We start from the raw sequence: 20,970 nt of genomic DNA, 5'->3' as shown, positions 1-20,970 counted from the left end.
CTACCACGATGTCTAGTCTCGCTCCTCGCCGTGCGACAAAAATATATACGGAACTTGCTAAAAATAACGATGACAACAAAAGCAGAGAAACCAAATGAAAAAGAATTAGACTCCTAAAGCGATAGATATACTTAAGAAAAATAAAATACAGACTCGTAATTGTATATTAAAAATACGATTTTCTTTTTTTTCAGTTCCAAGAGTGAGAGCGAGTTTTATCTTGTAGGAGAAGATGTGAATGAGGCTTAACGTGGAGTTTAGTTGGAAAGTAAGGATGAGAAGAAACGAAAAGTAATAATAGAAGTTTGACATTAAATAAAAGTTTGGAGTACTAGGTATATACGGCATACAATAATTCTTTGAACAGGGAAGAGGGGGTAACCTTTACTTACTCGCACGTACCCTTCTTTTTCTCTTTAATCACATTCCTAGGAACATAACATCCAACCTTTCACGTTTTTATGGGCTCCACAATCAGTAACTCTTGTCTACTATTCTCCATGCAGGTCTCTCTCAAAACCATTCATTCATTCAGTCATCGTTCCTGAGTTGGTTTGAACAGGGTAGATAAGACTGCAATAAATTTCACAAGAAATCACATGCTATTTACAATCTCTCAAAACCATTAATTAAGGTGAAGATTGAAGATTGCGAACAAATATTTTCCACCCTGTCTCGGACCCATCTAAGCATAGGTGTTAATAGAGTGAAGACCTTTTGTTGCAAACTAACGAATTTGATGCCGATGAAGTGACAAAGCACATGTTAAGGTACACGGTAAAGTCCTTGGGTGCTCGTGATTCCAAGCTTAGCTGTGATGGGGCCAAGCCAATTCTATTTTCCCCTGCAACAACATAAACCCATGCATATATACCTAACATCTGTGCGCCTTCATTAGTGTAAACTTGCGATACTGCGTCGTATCTCACCATAAGTATTAATGAACATTAGGGTACCCACCCACCAAGCTAGTAGCTACATTAAGGAGATCGGTTGTTCGAGTATTGAGTCATCAAAACGTATGCCTATTGTCGGTGTAGACCTATATCTCATACCAATATCTAAACATGTTTTTTCTTCTGTCTTTTCCGATTTCAATGTTAGATTTTTTTCTATCCCAGATGCTTTTCGTTAATCCCTGTCTACCACTTAATAGGTAAACCGGTGAAGGCTATGTTTAGTGGACCATGTTTTTTGATTTAGCATTTGCATTCAGAAAATGCTCCATAATCCAAGTTGCTGTTACCACCTCTTTCTGGTATAACGCACCATGAGCTCCACTACGAAGTTGGGAAAACTTTAACCGTGACTTTGAATGGTGTTTGGTAAATTCGAGAAAGGTTGTTGCTACTGCCATTTCATGTCCTTACTACTCGTAATGTCCCTTCAGCTTTGAGTGCAAAAGTAACGTGGGTGCATGTGCTCAACAGAGCCTGCCAGGGGAAGGTTGTTACCACAGTTAATGTGAAAAAGAAAAACTAACTTCCCATAAATATATGTATATGTTTTTTTCTTCCTTGGAGCGTGGTGGGGTAACATATCCCATCTCCTACTTTCGTTGTTCGTAACAAATACCAACCAATCTCAGTCACAGAACATGGGTAGCCTCTTTTCAAGACTGAAACCTCTGATAACATCAACACCTTGGCCCAACCCTCACATTTCACATTTAAGACTTTCTTTTAACCTTTTCCACCACTCTATTTATTACCAGCTACCCATCTCCATGCACACGAAAATCGAGAGTCCAAGTCAAACAAAGCTTACCATTTATTACACAACTTGCTACCAGCGCCACAATTCTCCAACAATTTTGTTACGTTACAGCTAAAACAAAAATTTTATATTTATGTATTATCAAGTATAAGGTCTGAAAATCCCCATTGAAATAATGATAATACATAGCGGGTCTTATCATCCAATGATGGAATGGCGTGGACACCTTGGTGCCTCATAATTAGATAGAAGCAGTTTCCGTGTCCGAATGTTAAGCTGTGAGAGACCACAAAAATGATCATAAGATTAGTAAGAAAATTGGATGCTTTCGATGGCTTTATTAGTGAGGCATTGAAAATAAAAAAGAGAGAAAAAGAAAAAAAAATGGTGAGGTGTATGAAATGGGATAATGAATGAATAGAGGATGATCACATGCGATGCCTGGTAATAGAGATACAGAGAGATACGTACAACGAAGGTACTACTGGTTGAGATGAGAGGCATAGTTAATGCATAGAGATGGAGAAGAAAGAAAAGCACGTAGGTAGTGATATATTGGGTGTGAATGGTGACAGTAGAGTAGTTATTCTGCAGAAAGAGGGAAGTGCAGAAGTCCTTCCACATTTAATATTTTCTCGACCAATTTATAGCTGATTGTGACCCCTGCTTCTCCATTGCTACTGCCCTCTCTCTGCTGCATGCCTTTGCTGCGTTGCCTACATTGTTAACAGGACCACACCCCAACCACTCCCTTTCTCTCCATCTCTCATCACTTTCATTTTTATCATCCTAACCTTAGTCACCACGCAAATTATACAAACCTTTTCGATCTCTATTTTCTCAACTTTTACCATGTCTAAACTCACACTGTGATTCAGGAATCTGTTGCTGTTTATGTGTTCACAATCCACAACGCAATTAATATAAAAAATTAGCACAATAAAATTTTTACTATTAATATTAAATTTCGATAACTTTCTCTTATAACATCAAGTGTCATATTCTAAGTGATTTTGAAATATTAAGAATGAGAGGAAGGTAAAATAAAAATCACTTAGAAGATGATATCCAAGATTGTAGGAAGAAGTTGTCTGAAATTTAATAATCAAAAAATTATTTTTTAAAAAATTATGTTACAGTTAGGGTTTTTTCACGATTATATATCTTTATGTAATAATGATATTTTAACGTATTTTTCATTTACTCACTTTTAATCTATTACTTCAATTAGATAATCATCGTATCACACTATTAAAAAGTTAAAATATATAATTAAAAAGTTATTGAAATAATAAGTTAAAACTGAATTAAAAGAAATAAATTAAAAATAAAGGAGAAACAATTATATATTATTGATTGAATATAATAATTAATATAATAGATAGTGGTAAAAAATTAAATTTAAATTAACTTGTCATTTTAATATTTTTTTAGTGAATGATTTTAGTAATCTCTTACAGTCTATTCTCAATTTGTTTGTGTACAATTTTTGTTCCTCATATATATTTCGATTTATGTATCACTTGGTGCAAGTATTAGTTAATTTATTGAATAACATAATCCGTTCTAGTTCATTTTTACAATAAGATCTTGTGGTATGCAAATTTTGTGACCAGAGAGTTGTGAGGTTGAGTTTTTAAAAGAATAAATTAGTTGGATTTTTATATAAATATGCAGAGTTATTTTGAAAATTAAATTTATCTTTCCCGTGAATATGTACGATTTCTTAGAATTATTAAAAAAATGTGATGACATTTAAAACATTGTTATAGTATACAAATATTCGTATATTTTTTAAAATTTTAAAATAATTACAAAACAATATGTTATTTAATGTCATCTGTTGAAATTTTTTGTTAATTAACCCAAATCCACTGAACCACTTGGCTTGATTCAGAGTCCCATAAATCTTGGTACTTGTGAAGCAATTTGATGTTACTAATTTTGACTCAATTAATGAAATCATCCCCTAATGCCTCTATCTCTATGTGGGTGATATTAATTTGCTTTGTTTCTCTTTAATTAGTTAAGTACTAAAGAAAAGATATTAATAAATGCGGATATTTTCTGAAAATAGCTAATTTCTTAAATTGAATTAATTGAAAGCAATACATTTATGTTAGAGCTCCCCACGAGAGAATCAGAATTTTTCTAGAGGATTAATTTGGTTTTCTTATTAAAGAAACATATACTTAAGAAAACTGTAGACATATATTAAAAAAGTTAATTTGTCGAACTTTAACTATTCTCGACACAATCTACTTTAAATTACTAACATTGGTGTCATGGTTCACGATAACCAAATCTCATAGTTATTTAAAAAACATTTTTGTAAGAAATAAAAAAAAAAAAACAAACTCAAACGTTTATATTATCTTCACAAGAGAAATAATAATATAAATGGAGATATGATGTTTTTAAGAAGCAGTTTTTAAGTCCAAATCAGCCCTATAAAACCGATTTACATATACAAGCAAAACTTTTTTACTAACCCATTTAAACGAGAGTTTTGGATATTGGATTTTATTTTTAAACTCATTGGTTACATGACTCATTAAAAACGATTATTTTATAGTTTTTTATCTCTAATATTTTTGGTTTTTTTTCTCTGCAGTAATTTTTTTTCCTTGAATTTGTTTGGCTAGTCTTTAAAAATATGAAATAAAGTGGTTTAAACAATGTTTAATGAACTAAAAAAAATCAAAACTTATCGAAAGTATATAGAAGAAATGTTCATTAAAAGATTATAATAACGATGAACGTGTAACATTTAAAATCTTTTAATATTATTAACTGTTGTCTTAAAATAAATAATGTCCACAATAACGTTTTAAAATTTTTATTGTCCTTCACTCATTTCTAAAGTTTAATGTTATTAAATTACACGTGTGTGCTGTCTTTTGTCATATAAGCTTGGAATGGGTTAATTTTACCTTCCTGTGAACCTTTTCTATAGATTATCACTTAATCATGTTTTTTTTTTCTTTTCAAAAGATTGTTATTAATAAAATATTGAGTAGATAGATATTAAGCATCATCATGTTAAAGATTTTTTATCAATTAAAAATAAAATGAATTTATAATATATAAATAAGTGTGAACTTCATAAAATTACAGTTAAAATTTATGATGATAAATGTTTTTCATTATTTTATAGTTGAATTTGTATAGTAGGTTGGGACCTAAGAGGAAAAAAAGTACAAGAAGAATGGTACGCCAATATATGATTAGAAATTTGATTTGTATGAATGAGGGTATTGAAGTTGTAAAGTTGTAAAGTTGTAAAAGAAAGTGATGAATCGACAAAAATGTGATTACCTACGAAGATAGTCATATGTATAAATAGATTGATGTTGCTATGAAAAGGGTAGAGTGGTGGTGATTTCTATATAAAGAAAATTGTTATTAATCATAAGAATAATAATAATAATAATAATGCAAAAGAGAAAAGATGAAATAGAAAGGACATAAAGTTGAAGAAAAATTCTCCCCCGTGGTGGCAGCAAAGTTTAATGCAAGCATGTGAACTCCTGCATTCAACTGTCAACTCATAACATTGCATTGCATGTGTTTGTACTATCAACTCAATAATTCTTTATCCTTCTTCCACGCTCCTTTTCATTATTCTTACAACTAATAATAATCTCACTTTAAATTGCTATTTCGATACCAAGAAAATGAAAAATAGACCCACCAAAACATGTTTTTACGTCAATAATAAAAAAAAAATACTTTAAAAATCACTTAATATCATTTCAATGATATATATGTTAAGTATTTCGAAAGATGATCACTCGACATATATATCACCAATGAGATATAAACTCAACTCACACATAAGAAATTGATAATATTCTTATCCAAAAATTTTAAAATAATAAATTTATGAGTCTTCAACTTTATATGATGCTCAACTCTTTAATTTTACTAAATATAGGACTTGAATTCACGTTTAGATTCCCAATAATAATATTTAAAATCTTCTTCATATCTTATATTCATGAATATTCATGAGATACCATCACACCAAATACACACGAAATATTTTCACAACTCACAAATAAAAAAGATGAAAAATATCTTAAAAGGGAATCTAATAACCTTTTCCTTCTCTAAATTCATTCAATTGCAATTCTAATATATGAACCTTGATAATTAATATATAAAAGAAAACAATAAATTGTTTACTTTCCTCTCCATTTAGTACATATTTTAATAATAAATCTCTCACAGGCCGGACTTTTCTATTTAAATAAATCAGAAAAATAGATTTAGACATAATTTTGACATAATAGAGGATTATAAAAAGGTATCAGAAATGGAACCTGCAACTCTCCATCCTTGGTGTTGAAAATGGTGCCAAAAGAGCATGCAATGTATTGATATTATTTCATCACGGCCTATGAGAAATGGGTCGTGTTAAATCTTTCACCTTTTCATTTTTATTTAATTTTTGTGCAAATTTTCTTAAATACTTCGTGGAAACATGGGAAACTGCGGGCATGCTTCTTCTTCTCACTATTCTACCTATTTCCACTTTCACAACTGTAAATATAAACGACAAAATATATTTATTCATTCCGACTTTTAGTAAAATCGTACTCCATATTTCTTTCTATTTTCTATCTTACGTCATTTAGAAAAAACAAATTAAGTGAAGTGTGAGTTATGAATTGAGAAAGGTACGTTGATAGAATAAAAAAAATAGTTTTTTTAATTAATAAAAATTATGCAGGACAGATAAAGATGAAGGATGTTGCATGTAATCAGTGTGTGTGAAAAATGAAGAATGAGCAAGGCAGTGCGACGCTTTCCTCATATATTAAAAACACGCCAGCAAGTTAATTAATTACTCATAAAGCTTGTTTAGAGTATAATATCAATACAAATTTTATCTTATAATCTGATTTTGTGGGACTGAGTTAGATTTAAAATTCTTTTATTGACATATTATTAAAGTCATAGTTAGAACCTATTCTAGTCAGATTTTTCATTTGTTTAGCCTATTGTGTCATCCACTATCAGATTACCTATTAATATCTAATTTCATACTCCAAATCTATATACTTTAGTTTGAAGTACTTTCACTAAATCCATGCATTATCCTCGATATATTCGATATATATAGAATGCAAAGAAAAAAATATGAAGGTGTGGGAAAATAATTTATTTTGTTTTCTATTTTGATTTTTGTTTATGTTTTTTGTTGTTTAATTTGCATTTTTAATTTGTTTTTGAAAAAAATTTAATAAAAGATATTTACATTAGATTTTAGGATTTGATTCGATAACCGGAACGGTCATAAATCTAAAGAAATAGGAGTTATGTTGATATGAGTGGATTGTTTCTATGATTTACTAATTGAGTTGATTTTGAGAATTGTTTCATTAAATCTTTTCTAAAAGAGTTTTTAGTTGTATTAGCTTTTAGCTTTAATGAAAAGGATAAACCATCATGTACCATTCCTAATTTTTTTAGTGACTTGCTCATGTTGTGTGTATACTCTAATATCATTTATTTTACATCTTAAGTGAATGTGAATGATCTGATATGATTGAGGCATTTCTTATTTCTAGATACTTGGTCAAATAAACTTACTTTAATATTAATCCATTGGTAGTCCCTTTAAGCCTTAAATATCTTTTTCTTATATGAGCTTAAAGAGAAAAATATCATGTTTTCCCTCATCTTAGGAAGCTAGGAAATTATGTTAAGATTGCTTGGGAAATAAATGGCAAAGATGAGTACCTCACTCACAAATATAATAAAAATGACAAAAAGAAAGAAGAAAAAATGATGAAAGAAGTTTTGAAAAAGAAAATAAAAAAGTATTAGTTTTCTCAAAAAAAAAAACAACAAACGAAAAATATATATTTTAAATTATGCTCCATTATTTTTTTATATTTATTTCAAAAATTCAAAAATCTTAAAAATTTTCTTACCTCCTTTGAAAAGTTCCTATGATCTTTTGGTTGTATATTTTTTGAAAGTTTGTAAATGTTAAAACTTTGTTAAATATTATGAGTGTTTACTTGTATTGATAGTTTAAGTCAAAATATTTAAATGAATTTTAGTGAAAAAATATACATTTTAATCTTAAGTGATATCTTTCATATTTGATTCTCAAATAAATTTAAAAGGTTAATTCATGAATGAAAAATATAATTTTTCTATTTGTATATACACAATAAATTAATTCATGTAGTACAACGTACATATAAAAAAAATAACACATAACAAAGTTTTGAAATTATTAAATTTTTTTCAGAAGTGTAAAACAATAAATATATATACTTTCATTTAATATTTTATGAATAAGAGTTAGACACATTATTTAATATTTTTTAAAACTACTAAATTTTGATAAATTTTTTTATAACATGAAGTGTCATCTTTTAAATAACTTTAAAATATTGAGAATAAGAAAATGAAAAAAATAAAAAAATCACTTAGAAGATACAACTTAAAATTGTATAAGAAAATTGTCAAAATTTAATAAAAATAATAATTATTGATATTAGAAATAATAAGTGTGTAGAGAGAAATGGGCCATGGTGTCTATGGAAAGGGCAACAAGGGGAAGTTCTTAGCTCCCTTAAGCAGCCATAGGACCCCCAAGACGGTCCTAAGCTAATTTGATTTGTCCCCACAACCCCACATGAGTCTGTTTCTAAATCTACCACTTACTTTTCTCCCCAAAGCTATCCATAAATACCACCACCTTCCCTTTTCCCTTTCACAACCTTTCTCCAAACAATGGCTCTCAGAAAATCAACTAAACTCCCTCAACCACCACTCATCAAGCAAATCCTCAAGAGGTGTTCCAGCTTAGGCAGGAAAGACGATCATGGCCTTCGCTTGGACGTCCCCAAAGGTCACTTCGTTGTCTACGTCGGAGAAAACAGAAGCAGATATATTGTCCCTATTTCCTTCCTCAATCGCCCTGAGTTCCAAACTCTTCTCCACCAGGCAGAAGAAGAGTTTGGCTTCGATCACGATAAGGGTCTCACCATTCCATGCCAACAACACGTTTTCGAGTCTCTCACCTCCATGCTCCGATGACGGACTTCACTTACCATTTTTCCTTTTTATAAGGACCACAAAACCAAGCTGCTTCACTGCTTCTCTGACTTTCTCTTCTTCTCTTCACCCTTTCTTTCTTTATATGTATAAACCAGGTTTGTATTTTAGAGCATCAAACAATGTTGTTACTATCTCCTACTTTAGATTGTAAATGTACTAGAAACCACCCATTTTTCCCACAGAGGTGAACCATCCAGTAATGTACCCTGTTGGAGAATTAATTAAGAGAACCCATATATTATTATCTACATATATATACATACACATATATGTCTATGTTGTCTCTCTACAACTCTTCTCTTCCATTTCTCCTTTCTCTCTCTTCTGCAACATCTTCCTATAAATATGCACTCTATATGCTTTTCAATGTTTACACACATGAACACATGAATAATGCTCTTTGTGAGTGAAACAACTTTTGTATTTTCAGTCAATAAAAAAAATATTACGATAAAAAAAATTCAGTCTATCTTATATTTCTTTTATAAACAGTTATATTACAGTAAAAATTTATGAATTATCGATTAATAAAAATTATCGCATAATATAATTTATGACGATAAAATAATGTAACCTTTTAATATAAGTAATTAATGAACTATTTTACTGGTTAGCACGTGAAAACTAGTTAATTAACTCTAAAGCTACAAAATATCTCTATATATGGTGAACAATATTTGAGTGGCGTAAAAAAAATATACCTTATCAGTATAATATTCGTCCAAGGTTAGATTTTACTATTTTATTTGATGCATCATCCGTGTCTGCTCTAAATAATATACGCCACACACACGAACAGTTATGACCGTTGAAACTTTACAATCAGAGATCACTTTGATCGGACTGTTTTATCACGAGAAAGAGAATTTTAATAGTAAAGTTTACATTCTTTCTTCCCTTAAAAATTTTGACAGTAATACAAATTTGTTCATAAATTAAATTTCAAAAACATAAAATAATACTGTGAATACTTTGTTACACGAACCAATTGTTCTAACTTTATATTGGAGAGAGACTATATATTCATATAAAATATTATCTATCTTGAATGCAAATTTTTGTGATTTTTTTTATCTAATATGATATTTAGTTTTTTTTTTTATTTTGAAGGTTTATTTGTGGTATTGACTGTTGGCGAAAATGTTGAGATAAGTGATATAAAAAAAATATGAAAGGCACATGATTTGAAAAGAGAGGGTCCCTTAGCACACGGAAAACCAAACTGTAAAGTAGGAAATTGAAGAAGGCCCAGGGTTTCACTCTAACCTGCGGGCCAACATGATGACTACCATACCTACACTACACCCTACACTGTTATCATATTCACCTCCTTATATTGTTAATATTCATTTCTTCAACCAATATATATTAAGCAAAACCTTATAAAATAAGTTAAATACTATTTTAGTTCATAAACTTGAATATGATTAGATTTGGTTTATCAATTTTAAAAATAAATTGACATAACTCATTTAACTCAATTATATTAAATATTTTGAATATGTTAAATTATGTTACATACTAATATTTAAGTTAAAATATATCAAAAGAGTATGTATAAAAAAACTTAAATGTATCTAGACATATCAAAAAATTTAATGCAGTTATATTAAAAAAAATTATACTTATTCATTTTTTTTATCTTAAGAATTAAAATATATAAAAAGTTTGGGAGAATAAAGAATTCTAATAATTTAAGAGTTAAAAACATATTTAACCAAAATCAATTACTTTCTTGACTTAAAATTATATTTTATTTTTTTGCATTTTACTTTCTAAAAGATTAAATAAATATTTTTTCTATCTTTTTAGAGTGTTCATTTTTATAAAATCTATCCAAACTAAACCTCAAATTAATAATGTTCGAGTCGTGATGAACTTGGTTTATTGATTTAAGATTTTGAATTTAGTCTTATGAAAATATAAAACGTGCCTAGAAGAAAAACACTGCATTAAAAAGTATAAGAGTAGAAAGGCTTTAGTAAAGATATTTAATTTTTACATGTTAAATATTATATATTGATATTAATATTATAATTTCATTTTTTACATATTAATGGTGTAAAACATTATTTATTATAAAGATTTTGTCTTGATTAACCAATAATAAAATGATTTTTAAAATAATGTTTGCTGGAACTCTATAAACCTATCATGTATATTAGTTTCATAGATAATTTTAAAATTTGTTTACGTTGTTGGTATACGGACTAATTAGTCGTAAGTATATTTTTAATATATAAGTGAAAGTCAAAAACTGGTAGTCAAAAATTCAAGTGAGTCAAAAAATTTTATGTTAGATAAAAAAAATAAAGTTAAACATTATATAAGAATAAATATTCATAACACTATTATTTTAAGATTTTGGATGTCAAAGTGATGTCAAATATCTTATATGTGTAATCGGTGTCAAATTATTTTGAATAAAAAAAATAAAAGATGTATCTCTTATATAGTATTCTTGTATTATCACTTAATTGGAACACCTCATGGGTTTATATATTTGAATGTATGAAGTACCATTAATTGCAAGTTGTTAGGGAAAACATCAACATGAAATACAAATAATAGCTTTTGACATGTACGCACATTCGTTTCGTTAATCAAATTATTTGCTTGTTTAAAAATATTAACTTTCTACAAATATTTTTTAGATATAACCATTAAAAGTTAAACAAAAGGAGTTGTGCATTAAAAAAACTAAATCAATCTTGTGTGTTGTGTGTGGCAAAAAAAAAAAAAAAGAGAATTTTATGGAATAAGAACAAGATTGTTTTGGTGGAGCAAGATTATATATGAGAGTAGTAGAGGTTATATAATGGGATTACGTCACATGATTTGTCTGGATTTTTGATGGGATTTGCATTAAATATGACGTAACTTATACATTACATAATTTTTTCAACATTTTTCTACAAGTGTAATATATGAGTGAGGTAATAAAGAAGTGGTGTTCAGCCAAAAGTCCTAATTTAAATAAGCATAACCATAAATTAAATATTTATTAAAAAATAAAATAGATATCTTTTATTTAACATCTTAACTCAAGACTTTGTGTTAAATATAGGATTATGAAAAATGTTTTTTCACACCAAGGAAGGTTATGTTTGCTTATAAAAATTTAATGTATTCACACATTAACGAGTGATGAATATTTGTATGTTTGTTGTTGTTTATTTTTTTGATTCACATAAATGTATGAAGATGAATATGAAGAAGAGAGGTGTTGAACCATCTTCACTTAATCGATAAGATTTGTAAGGAAACAAAGTAATATTACTCAAATGACCATTCTTTTACTCTTTCTACTTCTGCTTCTGCATCTTCCAAATTTTGTTCTTACAAAACACTCCATTTGATTGTGAATATGGAAAGATTTTACTTTGACTTTATTTTTTTATTCTCATTTTTTATTCCCTAACGTGGTTTAGGATAAACTATTGATTCTTTTAAAAGAAATGATAATATTATATTAATCAATAATTCACACTAAATTATGTTAGAGAATGAAATATAAGAATAAAAAAAAATGTAGTTGTAGTATCATTGTTTGTGAATATAAGCGTTCGGAACCAATTCTCAAAATTTTTACATATTTTCATAATCGATTATAATATGTATATTAATTTCCATAACTAATTATAGAGGTTTTAATATTTTAATATTTTAAGAATTGATTTCTTGAATATATTAACTTTGTAGAATCTATTCAATGGCTTTTGATATATTTAAAATTAATTCTTCTTTGTCAAAGTAGATTATTTAGTTTTAATTTGTATATGTATTATAATAATTATTGTTATCATTATATTTAAATTTATATCACATGTATTTTCAAGAATAATTTTTTTTTTAAATCTATTGTATTCATCAAATCATACACAAACTTTCATTTCAAATAATATTATTTTTCTCTTGATCCAAACAGCACCACCTCTCAAATTCATCCATTAATTCTCTCAAATCCTCTCCCCAGTCAAAACATATCCTAAATGATTGACAACTTACTTTTTAAGGTATTTAATCATTAAAAAAATCAACTTATATATATATATATATATATATATAAATAAAGCATGTAAAAATTTTATGGAGTCTCAAAATTAATAGTACCCTTAGATTATATTTATTTATTTTATTATGTGAAGGAGAAATTCATGTTTATATTTATCTTTACGAGATAGAAATATACTCACATGCTTATACAGTAGTATTTTTAAATGTTAACTAAATATTTTGAAAAAATAATTACATTAAAAGGGAGATAATATTTTAAGAAAATTGAGTTTTAAAAATTAATTTATTTTCTAATATTAATACCAAAGAACATGAAATAACAAATAACGATAACATAAATACATTAATATTAAATAATTAGAAGCATACTCAATAGTTATCTTCCAAACTATTAAATTTTTATATGAAATAGTATTTTCTTCTCATTTTTTATTTTAGTGCATTTAAAATTTTAAGAATTCAAAATAAACATAAAGATGTGATGTCTTAATTCAAAATAAACTTTAAGTTATTGAAGCATTAATTGGTTTTCATCTACTTAACATCGTATTGTGTAATTTTAGTCAATTTTTTTAATAAATATTTAATAAATTGAAAAAGGTTTTGTAACTCTCGACAAATTTTTATCAATAAAATGTAACTTAAGACAATTTTTTATCAATAAAAGTTAAATCTTTTGTAATATATGTATCGGTAAAACTCATAAAATTTATCAATAAATTATAACTTATATTATCAAATAATATATCTTATAATTAATTTTTTCAATAATTTATAATTTTTAATAAGTCTTATAAGAAATATTTATATATATATATATATATATATATATATATATATATATATATATATATATATATATATATATATATATATATATATATATATATATATATATAAAGGGAAGATGAGGAAGAAGAAAAGGAGGAGGGAGAGAAAAAGGAGAAGGAGAAAGAGGAACATAAACCATGATAATAATGACACATTAACACCCTGACTATGGTGGTCGCCAAAGAGAACTAGAGACGATGATCGTGAACGAGGTGGTGATGACAACAATTGTGGAAGGCGATGAAGAGAGGAGAAAGAAGGTGAAAGGAAAGGAGCAAGAAGTAAGGGAAAAAATGAAGAGAAGGGAAAAGAAAAAGACAAAATCACAATATTTATAACAACTAAAATTCATCAATGATTGTAGATGGATATTTAATAACCATGTATCAATAAATTTTTTATTATCAATAATTACTGACGAATATCACACTCTATTAATAAAAATGATTGATAATCATTTTACTAATAAATTTTTAATTGTGAATAATCCGTGAATAAATTCAAAGACAATTTTTTGCTATCACTAACTTTTTTACAGTAATTACACGATCTTTTAATATAACTTGAAAAATAAGGTTAATTAATCTCCAATCCTATTTGCCTCTTAGTTACCTTTAACTGATATATTAGTATAAAGTTCTTAAATTATATAGAGAGAGTGTTAAAAGTTAAAATTATTTAAAGATAACAATTAAAATTAATACCAATTTTTAAACACTATTTACAATATTGTCTGACTAATTTCCTACATAATTTCGGTTTTATCAATTATTTTATAATTTTGTAGAATAAAATTCAAAATAAGGAAATATTTTAGTTACATATAGATAATAATGACATTTGAAATTGTTTTCTTTCTACCTAAAAAAACCGTTCTGTTGTTAGGCAGATAAAATATTAATAATCTCACCAAAATAAGCCCAAACATCTACATATATTGTTAAAAGTCTATAATGCCCGAAGAAGTTCGTCCATTAATTTCCTTATTTGTGATGATATCTAGAGTAATTATTTTTATTTAGTTTAAAGATTTGTTTTAAGAAGCTTATAAAAATGTTGTAATTATAATAAAAACTGAAAATTATAATTGTGAAGAAATAAAAGAAAAATTGTTGTAATAAAAAAAGGACAAAGGGTTAGGCTCCACCCTCATCAGGTTGATATTTGTAGAGGCAAGTTCACATGTTCTCTTATTAGAATCACTACTTTATCATCCCATTGCCTACTTTATCTTATCCCTCCCCTGGCCCCAAATTCTATTGCGTGCAACTTCCAACTTCATATTGTAAAATATATCATCAATCTTTGGTTCAGATATTTTTCTGTTTAGTTTATCTTTTATACATTTATCATAAAGAAAATAATCATAATTGCTTTTTAATTATTATTTTTATCAGCTATAGTGCAAAGTAAATAATTCATTTTATAGAATAAATCAATAATTCAAGTTATTCCGTATGAGATAATCAATCGCCTATTACATTACATGCGCATAAACAACAAATTGTTTATGAATGAAAAAAATTGGTTCATAATTTTTCATGAATGAACTCTTATAGAAATCTTATGCATAATTGAAATTACTTATTCTATTTTGTTGGAAATCACATGTCAACTAGAAATAAAACGATTTTATAATATATAATCAGGATAGATTTCATCTTACAAAAGTTGATTTATAGCGTTGAGTTATGTTTAAAATCTACTTATTATCATGATATTATAGTCATGAATTAAAATCTATTCAGTTAGTATCTAGTATTAAGTTTAAGATGTATATATTTTGACGTGATAAGACATATCGGAGATCTCATATCAATTAGAAATAAACCATATATATGTGAAAAAATATAACCTATCAGTGGTATTAGAGTCGATGGTTCCGGTGACTGACCGCATAACCATAACCGAAATGGGTCACCATACACATGAAGGAAAATATATATCATATGAAAAAGGAAAAGAGAAAAAAAAAAACAAGGGACTCACCCTTGAGGTGAGATTATTGGGAATAGTCCAAATGTGACTCAAAAGTCTCACATTGGATAAAATAAACAAAATTAAACACTATATAAGAATAAAGACCCATTACATTATTGTCTTAAGGTTTCATAATCTTTCAATGACTATAACCATAACATATGAAACATAATCCTACAATTTTGATATGATAAAACATATCGGAGATCTCACATTAATTAGAGATAAAAACGTTTTCATATTTTATATATATATATATATATATATATATATATATATATATATATATATATATATAATTGAGTCCTAATTTAATTTAAGTTCCTGAACATTCTAATGACTAATTAGTACAATTGGACTTGGACAAGCACATTTGCATAAAAAATACGCTTAAAAAATTTTGGAGCTTAATTTTTTGAAAGAGAAGAAGAAATTATTTATTTTCCTTTGCAGTCAAAAAATATCACTGTACCAAAACAAAAAATAATATTTGAATAAAATATGTGGTAACCTTTAAAATGGAGCAACTTATCCTCACAAAAAAAATAAAATTAAACCAATCGATGCAAAATAATAAAATAAAATCCTATATATAAAGTTTTTAAAAGAAAATAACAGATATAATAGAAAAATAGGGTGAAACTAATGTTATAATAGAACTCATAAAAAACGATAGATAAAAGTAAATAATTGATTGAAGTTTAGAAATTGAGTGAATGATCTGTGAAAATAAAATTAGGTAATATACTACCTTTATTAATGAGGTGGGTGGGTTTTAACAGGGGTAAGTGATGTATCGTGGTCATTCACCAGGTTACTCACAATTTTAGAGTGGCAAGCTCTGAAAAAGGTCCTTCTTATGTTCCTCATTCAACCTTAACCATTAAGACGATGTTTTTTTCATTAAAATAAATTATATAATTTTTTTTATCAAAAGTGTTATGTTTTAATTTAAGCATTAACTAATGTTATATATTTTATTATAAAAAATGATGTTATCATTTTTTGCTTTTAAAAATCCTAACCTAAAATTTGGTCATAACAAAAGCTAAGAAAGAATTCAGTTATTCTCATTTTACAGCCATATTTGTTGGGATTATGAACGAAATGGGATATTCATATTCATATGTATACAATCCAAGAATTGGCACATTCCTAAAGACCCTTTTGGTCAACACACATCATATCATAATAATTTGATCCATTAGAATCGATTCACGTTACATTGAATATATGAAATATGAGTACAAAAAACATTATGATGAAGTAGTTGGTGTAGTTTGAAGAAAAGAATGGCGAAGAGCAAAGAGGTGGTGCTGATAATGATGCATAATCCATTCTACATCGTTCAATATCGTCTTCATTCTTTCCCTTTTTTGTTACCATTCAAATCAATCACTCACCATCTAAACCATTCGGATTCTCTTTTAAATAAAAAAAAAAAAATTTGTCTTATTACATGTGACATCAATCATCATGTGACAAAGGTCAAGTAGACCGAGTCATAATCGAATCGTGACGTTTGAACAAATACATTTTGAAGTAAAAAGAGTTGCGCCCTAACTAATAACTATAGTTTTTGACCTAGTAATAAACACTCGATCCTAATAATTGGTATTAGAGTCAAAGTCACACTACCGAGTCGTAATCGAGTCGTGGTATGAAATAATATAAAATCATTATATTTTTTTTACATATTTTTACTTCTTAATATACAATACCATTTTATTTCTATTTTTTTATCTCATGTCCTCTCTCAACTTAAGTTAAATTTGACTTTCATACACACTTCTTACACCCATTATTTTCCTTTATAACTGACAATGTCTCTTTTTTTTTCTTTAACTCGTGATTTTAAATTCTTTTAATTTTAAAAATCTAAATATTATGTATAATGTTTATGTATCGTATAAGATAAGTGGATGTGGTTCTGATAATATACATTTAAATAAATTTATTACGTTACAAAAATACAAAACATACTAATTAAATATTAAGACACTTTTGACCTGACATACCTAATCTAGAGTCAGGTCTACTAGAATATTAGAATACAATAAATAGAACATACTTGAGCATACACTGTTCATTGATCATTATAATTATTGTATGTGTTTTAAGTATAGTTGATTTGAGAATCAAAGTTATAAATAATTGAGTTTTTCATTCATATATATAGGAGACTTAAGTGCTAGATGATTTCAGTCTAGAAGAGAACATGTGAAATTCAAAGAAATTGAGAAGATTGATATATATATATATATATATATATATATATATATATATATATATATATATATATATATATATAAAATAAAATAACAGGACAAACATTTGGAGATATATACATGTTTTACAATATTTATGGGCAATAGATTCATTCACATGTGGAATATTATTGTAAATATATGTATGAATTCGTACGTTAATAATATGTCGTTTTTTTATAAAAGAAATATGAAAAAATAGATACTACAAAAATTTTGTAAACATTAATATTATCTTTTATATTGATAGATTTTATAACTATGATAAAAATTAGATATTACATTGACAAAGAATTGATGTAATATTTATTTTCAATATCAGTTAAAAAAACAACTACTATATCCAAACCATTTTAATTGTCTTTGTAATTGTTATATAAAATAAATATTGTAATGTTCTCTATATAATTGATATAATAATTGCTTTCATTTAAATAATTATATGATAGGTGACATCAATTATTCTGTGATAATAGAAGTTAAGCTGGTTAGATTACAATGAATTCAAAATGTTTGAAAAGTTACATTCACAAATAAAAAAAGTTATACCATAACTAACAGTTATAATTTTTAATCTTGTAGTAATCACTCGATTCTAACACAATAAATCAATAAATCTCCATATCTTTCCTCTTCTCAAATGTTGTATCAAATCCAAAAAATGTTTATATGTATTTAATATTTAATGTTGAAGTCATAATAATGATATTAATTGACCTTAACTATTTTTATTTTAAGATCTCATATCTACTTCTTCCTCCAAAATAAAAATATTGTGAGATCTCATTTAATATACTAATGTATATCAACCAACAAATTTTAATTATTATATTTAATAAATTGATCGTTACCAGAATATATAATTATTTAATTAAATAAATTCACCTTTTTGCTATAACCATATGATAACATTCTAGAATATTTATTGATAACCATTATATCAACCAAATGATAACAAAACTAATAACCATATGATAACATTCTAGAATATTTATAAATTTTACACATTTATTTAACCTTAACTTATACGTTGTGTTTACTTTTCCCTCTATCAATACAATAGATAGTCATAAACAGAAAAAAAAAAAAAAGTGGTCTCTATGTTTTCTAACCACCAAATACGTCCTTATAGCAAAAAGGTGAATTTATTTAATTAAATAATTATATATTCTTAATCATGTATATGCCTTTAATTGAAAATATTCATCATGTAAAAGTACTTTTACGGGTTTCTCTTCAATCATACATTTTAATATTAATAAAAAATTGTAAAATTCTTTTATAGGTCATACTTTAATGTTATATATATAAATGTTGGGCGGTAAAGTTTTATTATTTTCTTGATTTATTAAATTTCAAAATTTATCCAAATATAATAAATGAATTTCTTAGTATAAAAATATGAATTTTGTTCTTCTCAAATCATTCCAATTACTTAAGTTACGAGTAATAAATTGGCAACATATAAGTCTCATTTTCAAAATTTGTTAATGACCTTTTTCTCACTTTTTTTTATATTTTTCTTTATTATAAAACTAATATTTATGTATGTATGTAGCCTCGTGTGCATATTTAATATCTTGCTTTTTTTTTATATAGTTCCATACTTCAAATTAATAAGTTGATTTTATTAAGGATTAAATATTTGTTTTCTTTTTAAATTTTGACATAAAATTAAAATTAGAATTTGTCTATGTTATAAATTTTAATATTTGATATATGAATTTTAAAAATAAATAAATATAGGTTTCTAACTCAATTACATTAACTTCTTTTTTTTTCTGTGTAAAACGTGTTTTAGAATACCGTTAAGTTTTTTATTTTGTTTTGACACATTTTATTCAAATATAAGTTTTAAACATCATTTAATAAGCTAAAAAAAGTTGATATCATTAAATTAAAAAAATTATATTAATTCATTTTTAATATTTTAAGATCAAAATGTATCAAATTTTAGAATAAAAATAAATTTGATTTTTCATCTTAGTAAGAATAAAAATATATTTAACCATTTTATTAGTTTTGACATTATATTCAATATAAGGAGCTCCACATGCATGTAGGGGTTATAAGTTGATTTGTCTATGTGAAAGGTTTAGACAACAATAAAATTAAATAGTTAAATATATTTTTAGTCTTTGAACATTGACACGAAATTGGAATTTGTCATTGATCGAAACTTATATGTATTTTGGTTTCTAAACTTTAAAAATAAATGGACATAGTCATTTTAATTCAATTACATTAATTTTTTTTTGACGTATCAAACGCGTTTTATGCTACCATTTAAATTGTTTACACCATTTGACATATTCTCGCTTTAATATCAGCTGAGAAACGCATTGACATGTCAAAAAAATAGAGATTGAGTTAAAGTATTATATCCATTAATTTTTAAGATTTAGGGATCAAAATATATCAAAATTTTGAAGAAAAAAAAAACGATTTTCAATTTTAGATCAAAGTTTAGGTATTAAAATTATATTTAATCCAAAATTAAAAGACAATAAAAACTTTACTCAAATTTTCTTATACAACACATTTCAGAAGTAGGAGGTTTGTTTTATGAAAGCAATGTGAGTTATATCTGACATTTTTTGAAAACTAAACCAACCTACTTGTTTGTTATGGAACATGTCTTTCAAGTTCCGAGCTCGTTATTTATGGTGAATTTGACAAAAAGCACAAGCAAAAAAATGTTAATTCCGCAAGTGAACAGCAAAAAGAAGAGCTGTTCCAGAACAAGACATTGTTGGAATTGATATATTTCATACCCTTTTTTTTTTTTTTTATTAATCTTTGAGAGGTTAAGAAAATCTGGGAATTGCATTGAGGACTAGTCTTCCTAACTTGTTTGTCTTTATTAATATTCTTCAAGAAACACAGAAATTAAGGACGACTATGGCCCAAAACAAAGACTGCCCCACTAATGTAGGATGGTTTGTGTCGGTGCTCCCCAAAACATAGAATGGTATTTTATGAAATTGGTAATTTTGAATTATTTATGTTTGTAAAATAAATCCATATACAGGAAATTCATTGAGAATCTAAAATGAAGCTAATTTTCTGTTTGGCT

At 26.4% G+C, this 20,970-nt stretch overlaps 1 protein-coding gene across 1 annotated transcript; it reads left to right on the top strand.

Annotated features, from left to right (window-relative positions):
• The first annotated feature begins 8,450 nt into the window (after window positions 1-8,450).
• On the top strand, window positions 8,451-9,057 carry LOC114164533 (auxin-responsive protein SAUR50-like). The gene has a single exon (XM_028049243.1). The coding sequence runs from the start codon at window positions 8,473-8,475 to the stop codon at window positions 8,776-8,778; it is 306 nt and encodes a 101-aa protein (XP_027905044.1). The 5' UTR covers window positions 8,451-8,472; the 3' UTR covers window positions 8,779-9,057.
• Window positions 9,058-20,970: the final 11,913 nt, after the last annotated feature.

The sequence above is a fragment of the Vigna unguiculata genome, chromosome 9, assembly GCF_004118075.2.
Source record: "Vigna unguiculata cultivar IT97K-499-35 chromosome 9, ASM411807v1, whole genome shotgun sequence".
Classification (NCBI taxonomy): Eukaryota; Viridiplantae; Streptophyta; class Magnoliopsida; order Fabales; family Fabaceae; genus Vigna; species Vigna unguiculata.
Note: the sequence above shows the minus strand (reverse complement) of the source record. Positions and strands in the feature narration are given on the sequence as shown.

Coding starts and splice junctions, on each gene's coding strand:
- LOC114164533 (XM_028049243.1), top strand. CDS start 8,473: ATGGCTCTCAGAAAATCAACTAAACTCCCTCAACCACCACTCATCAAG.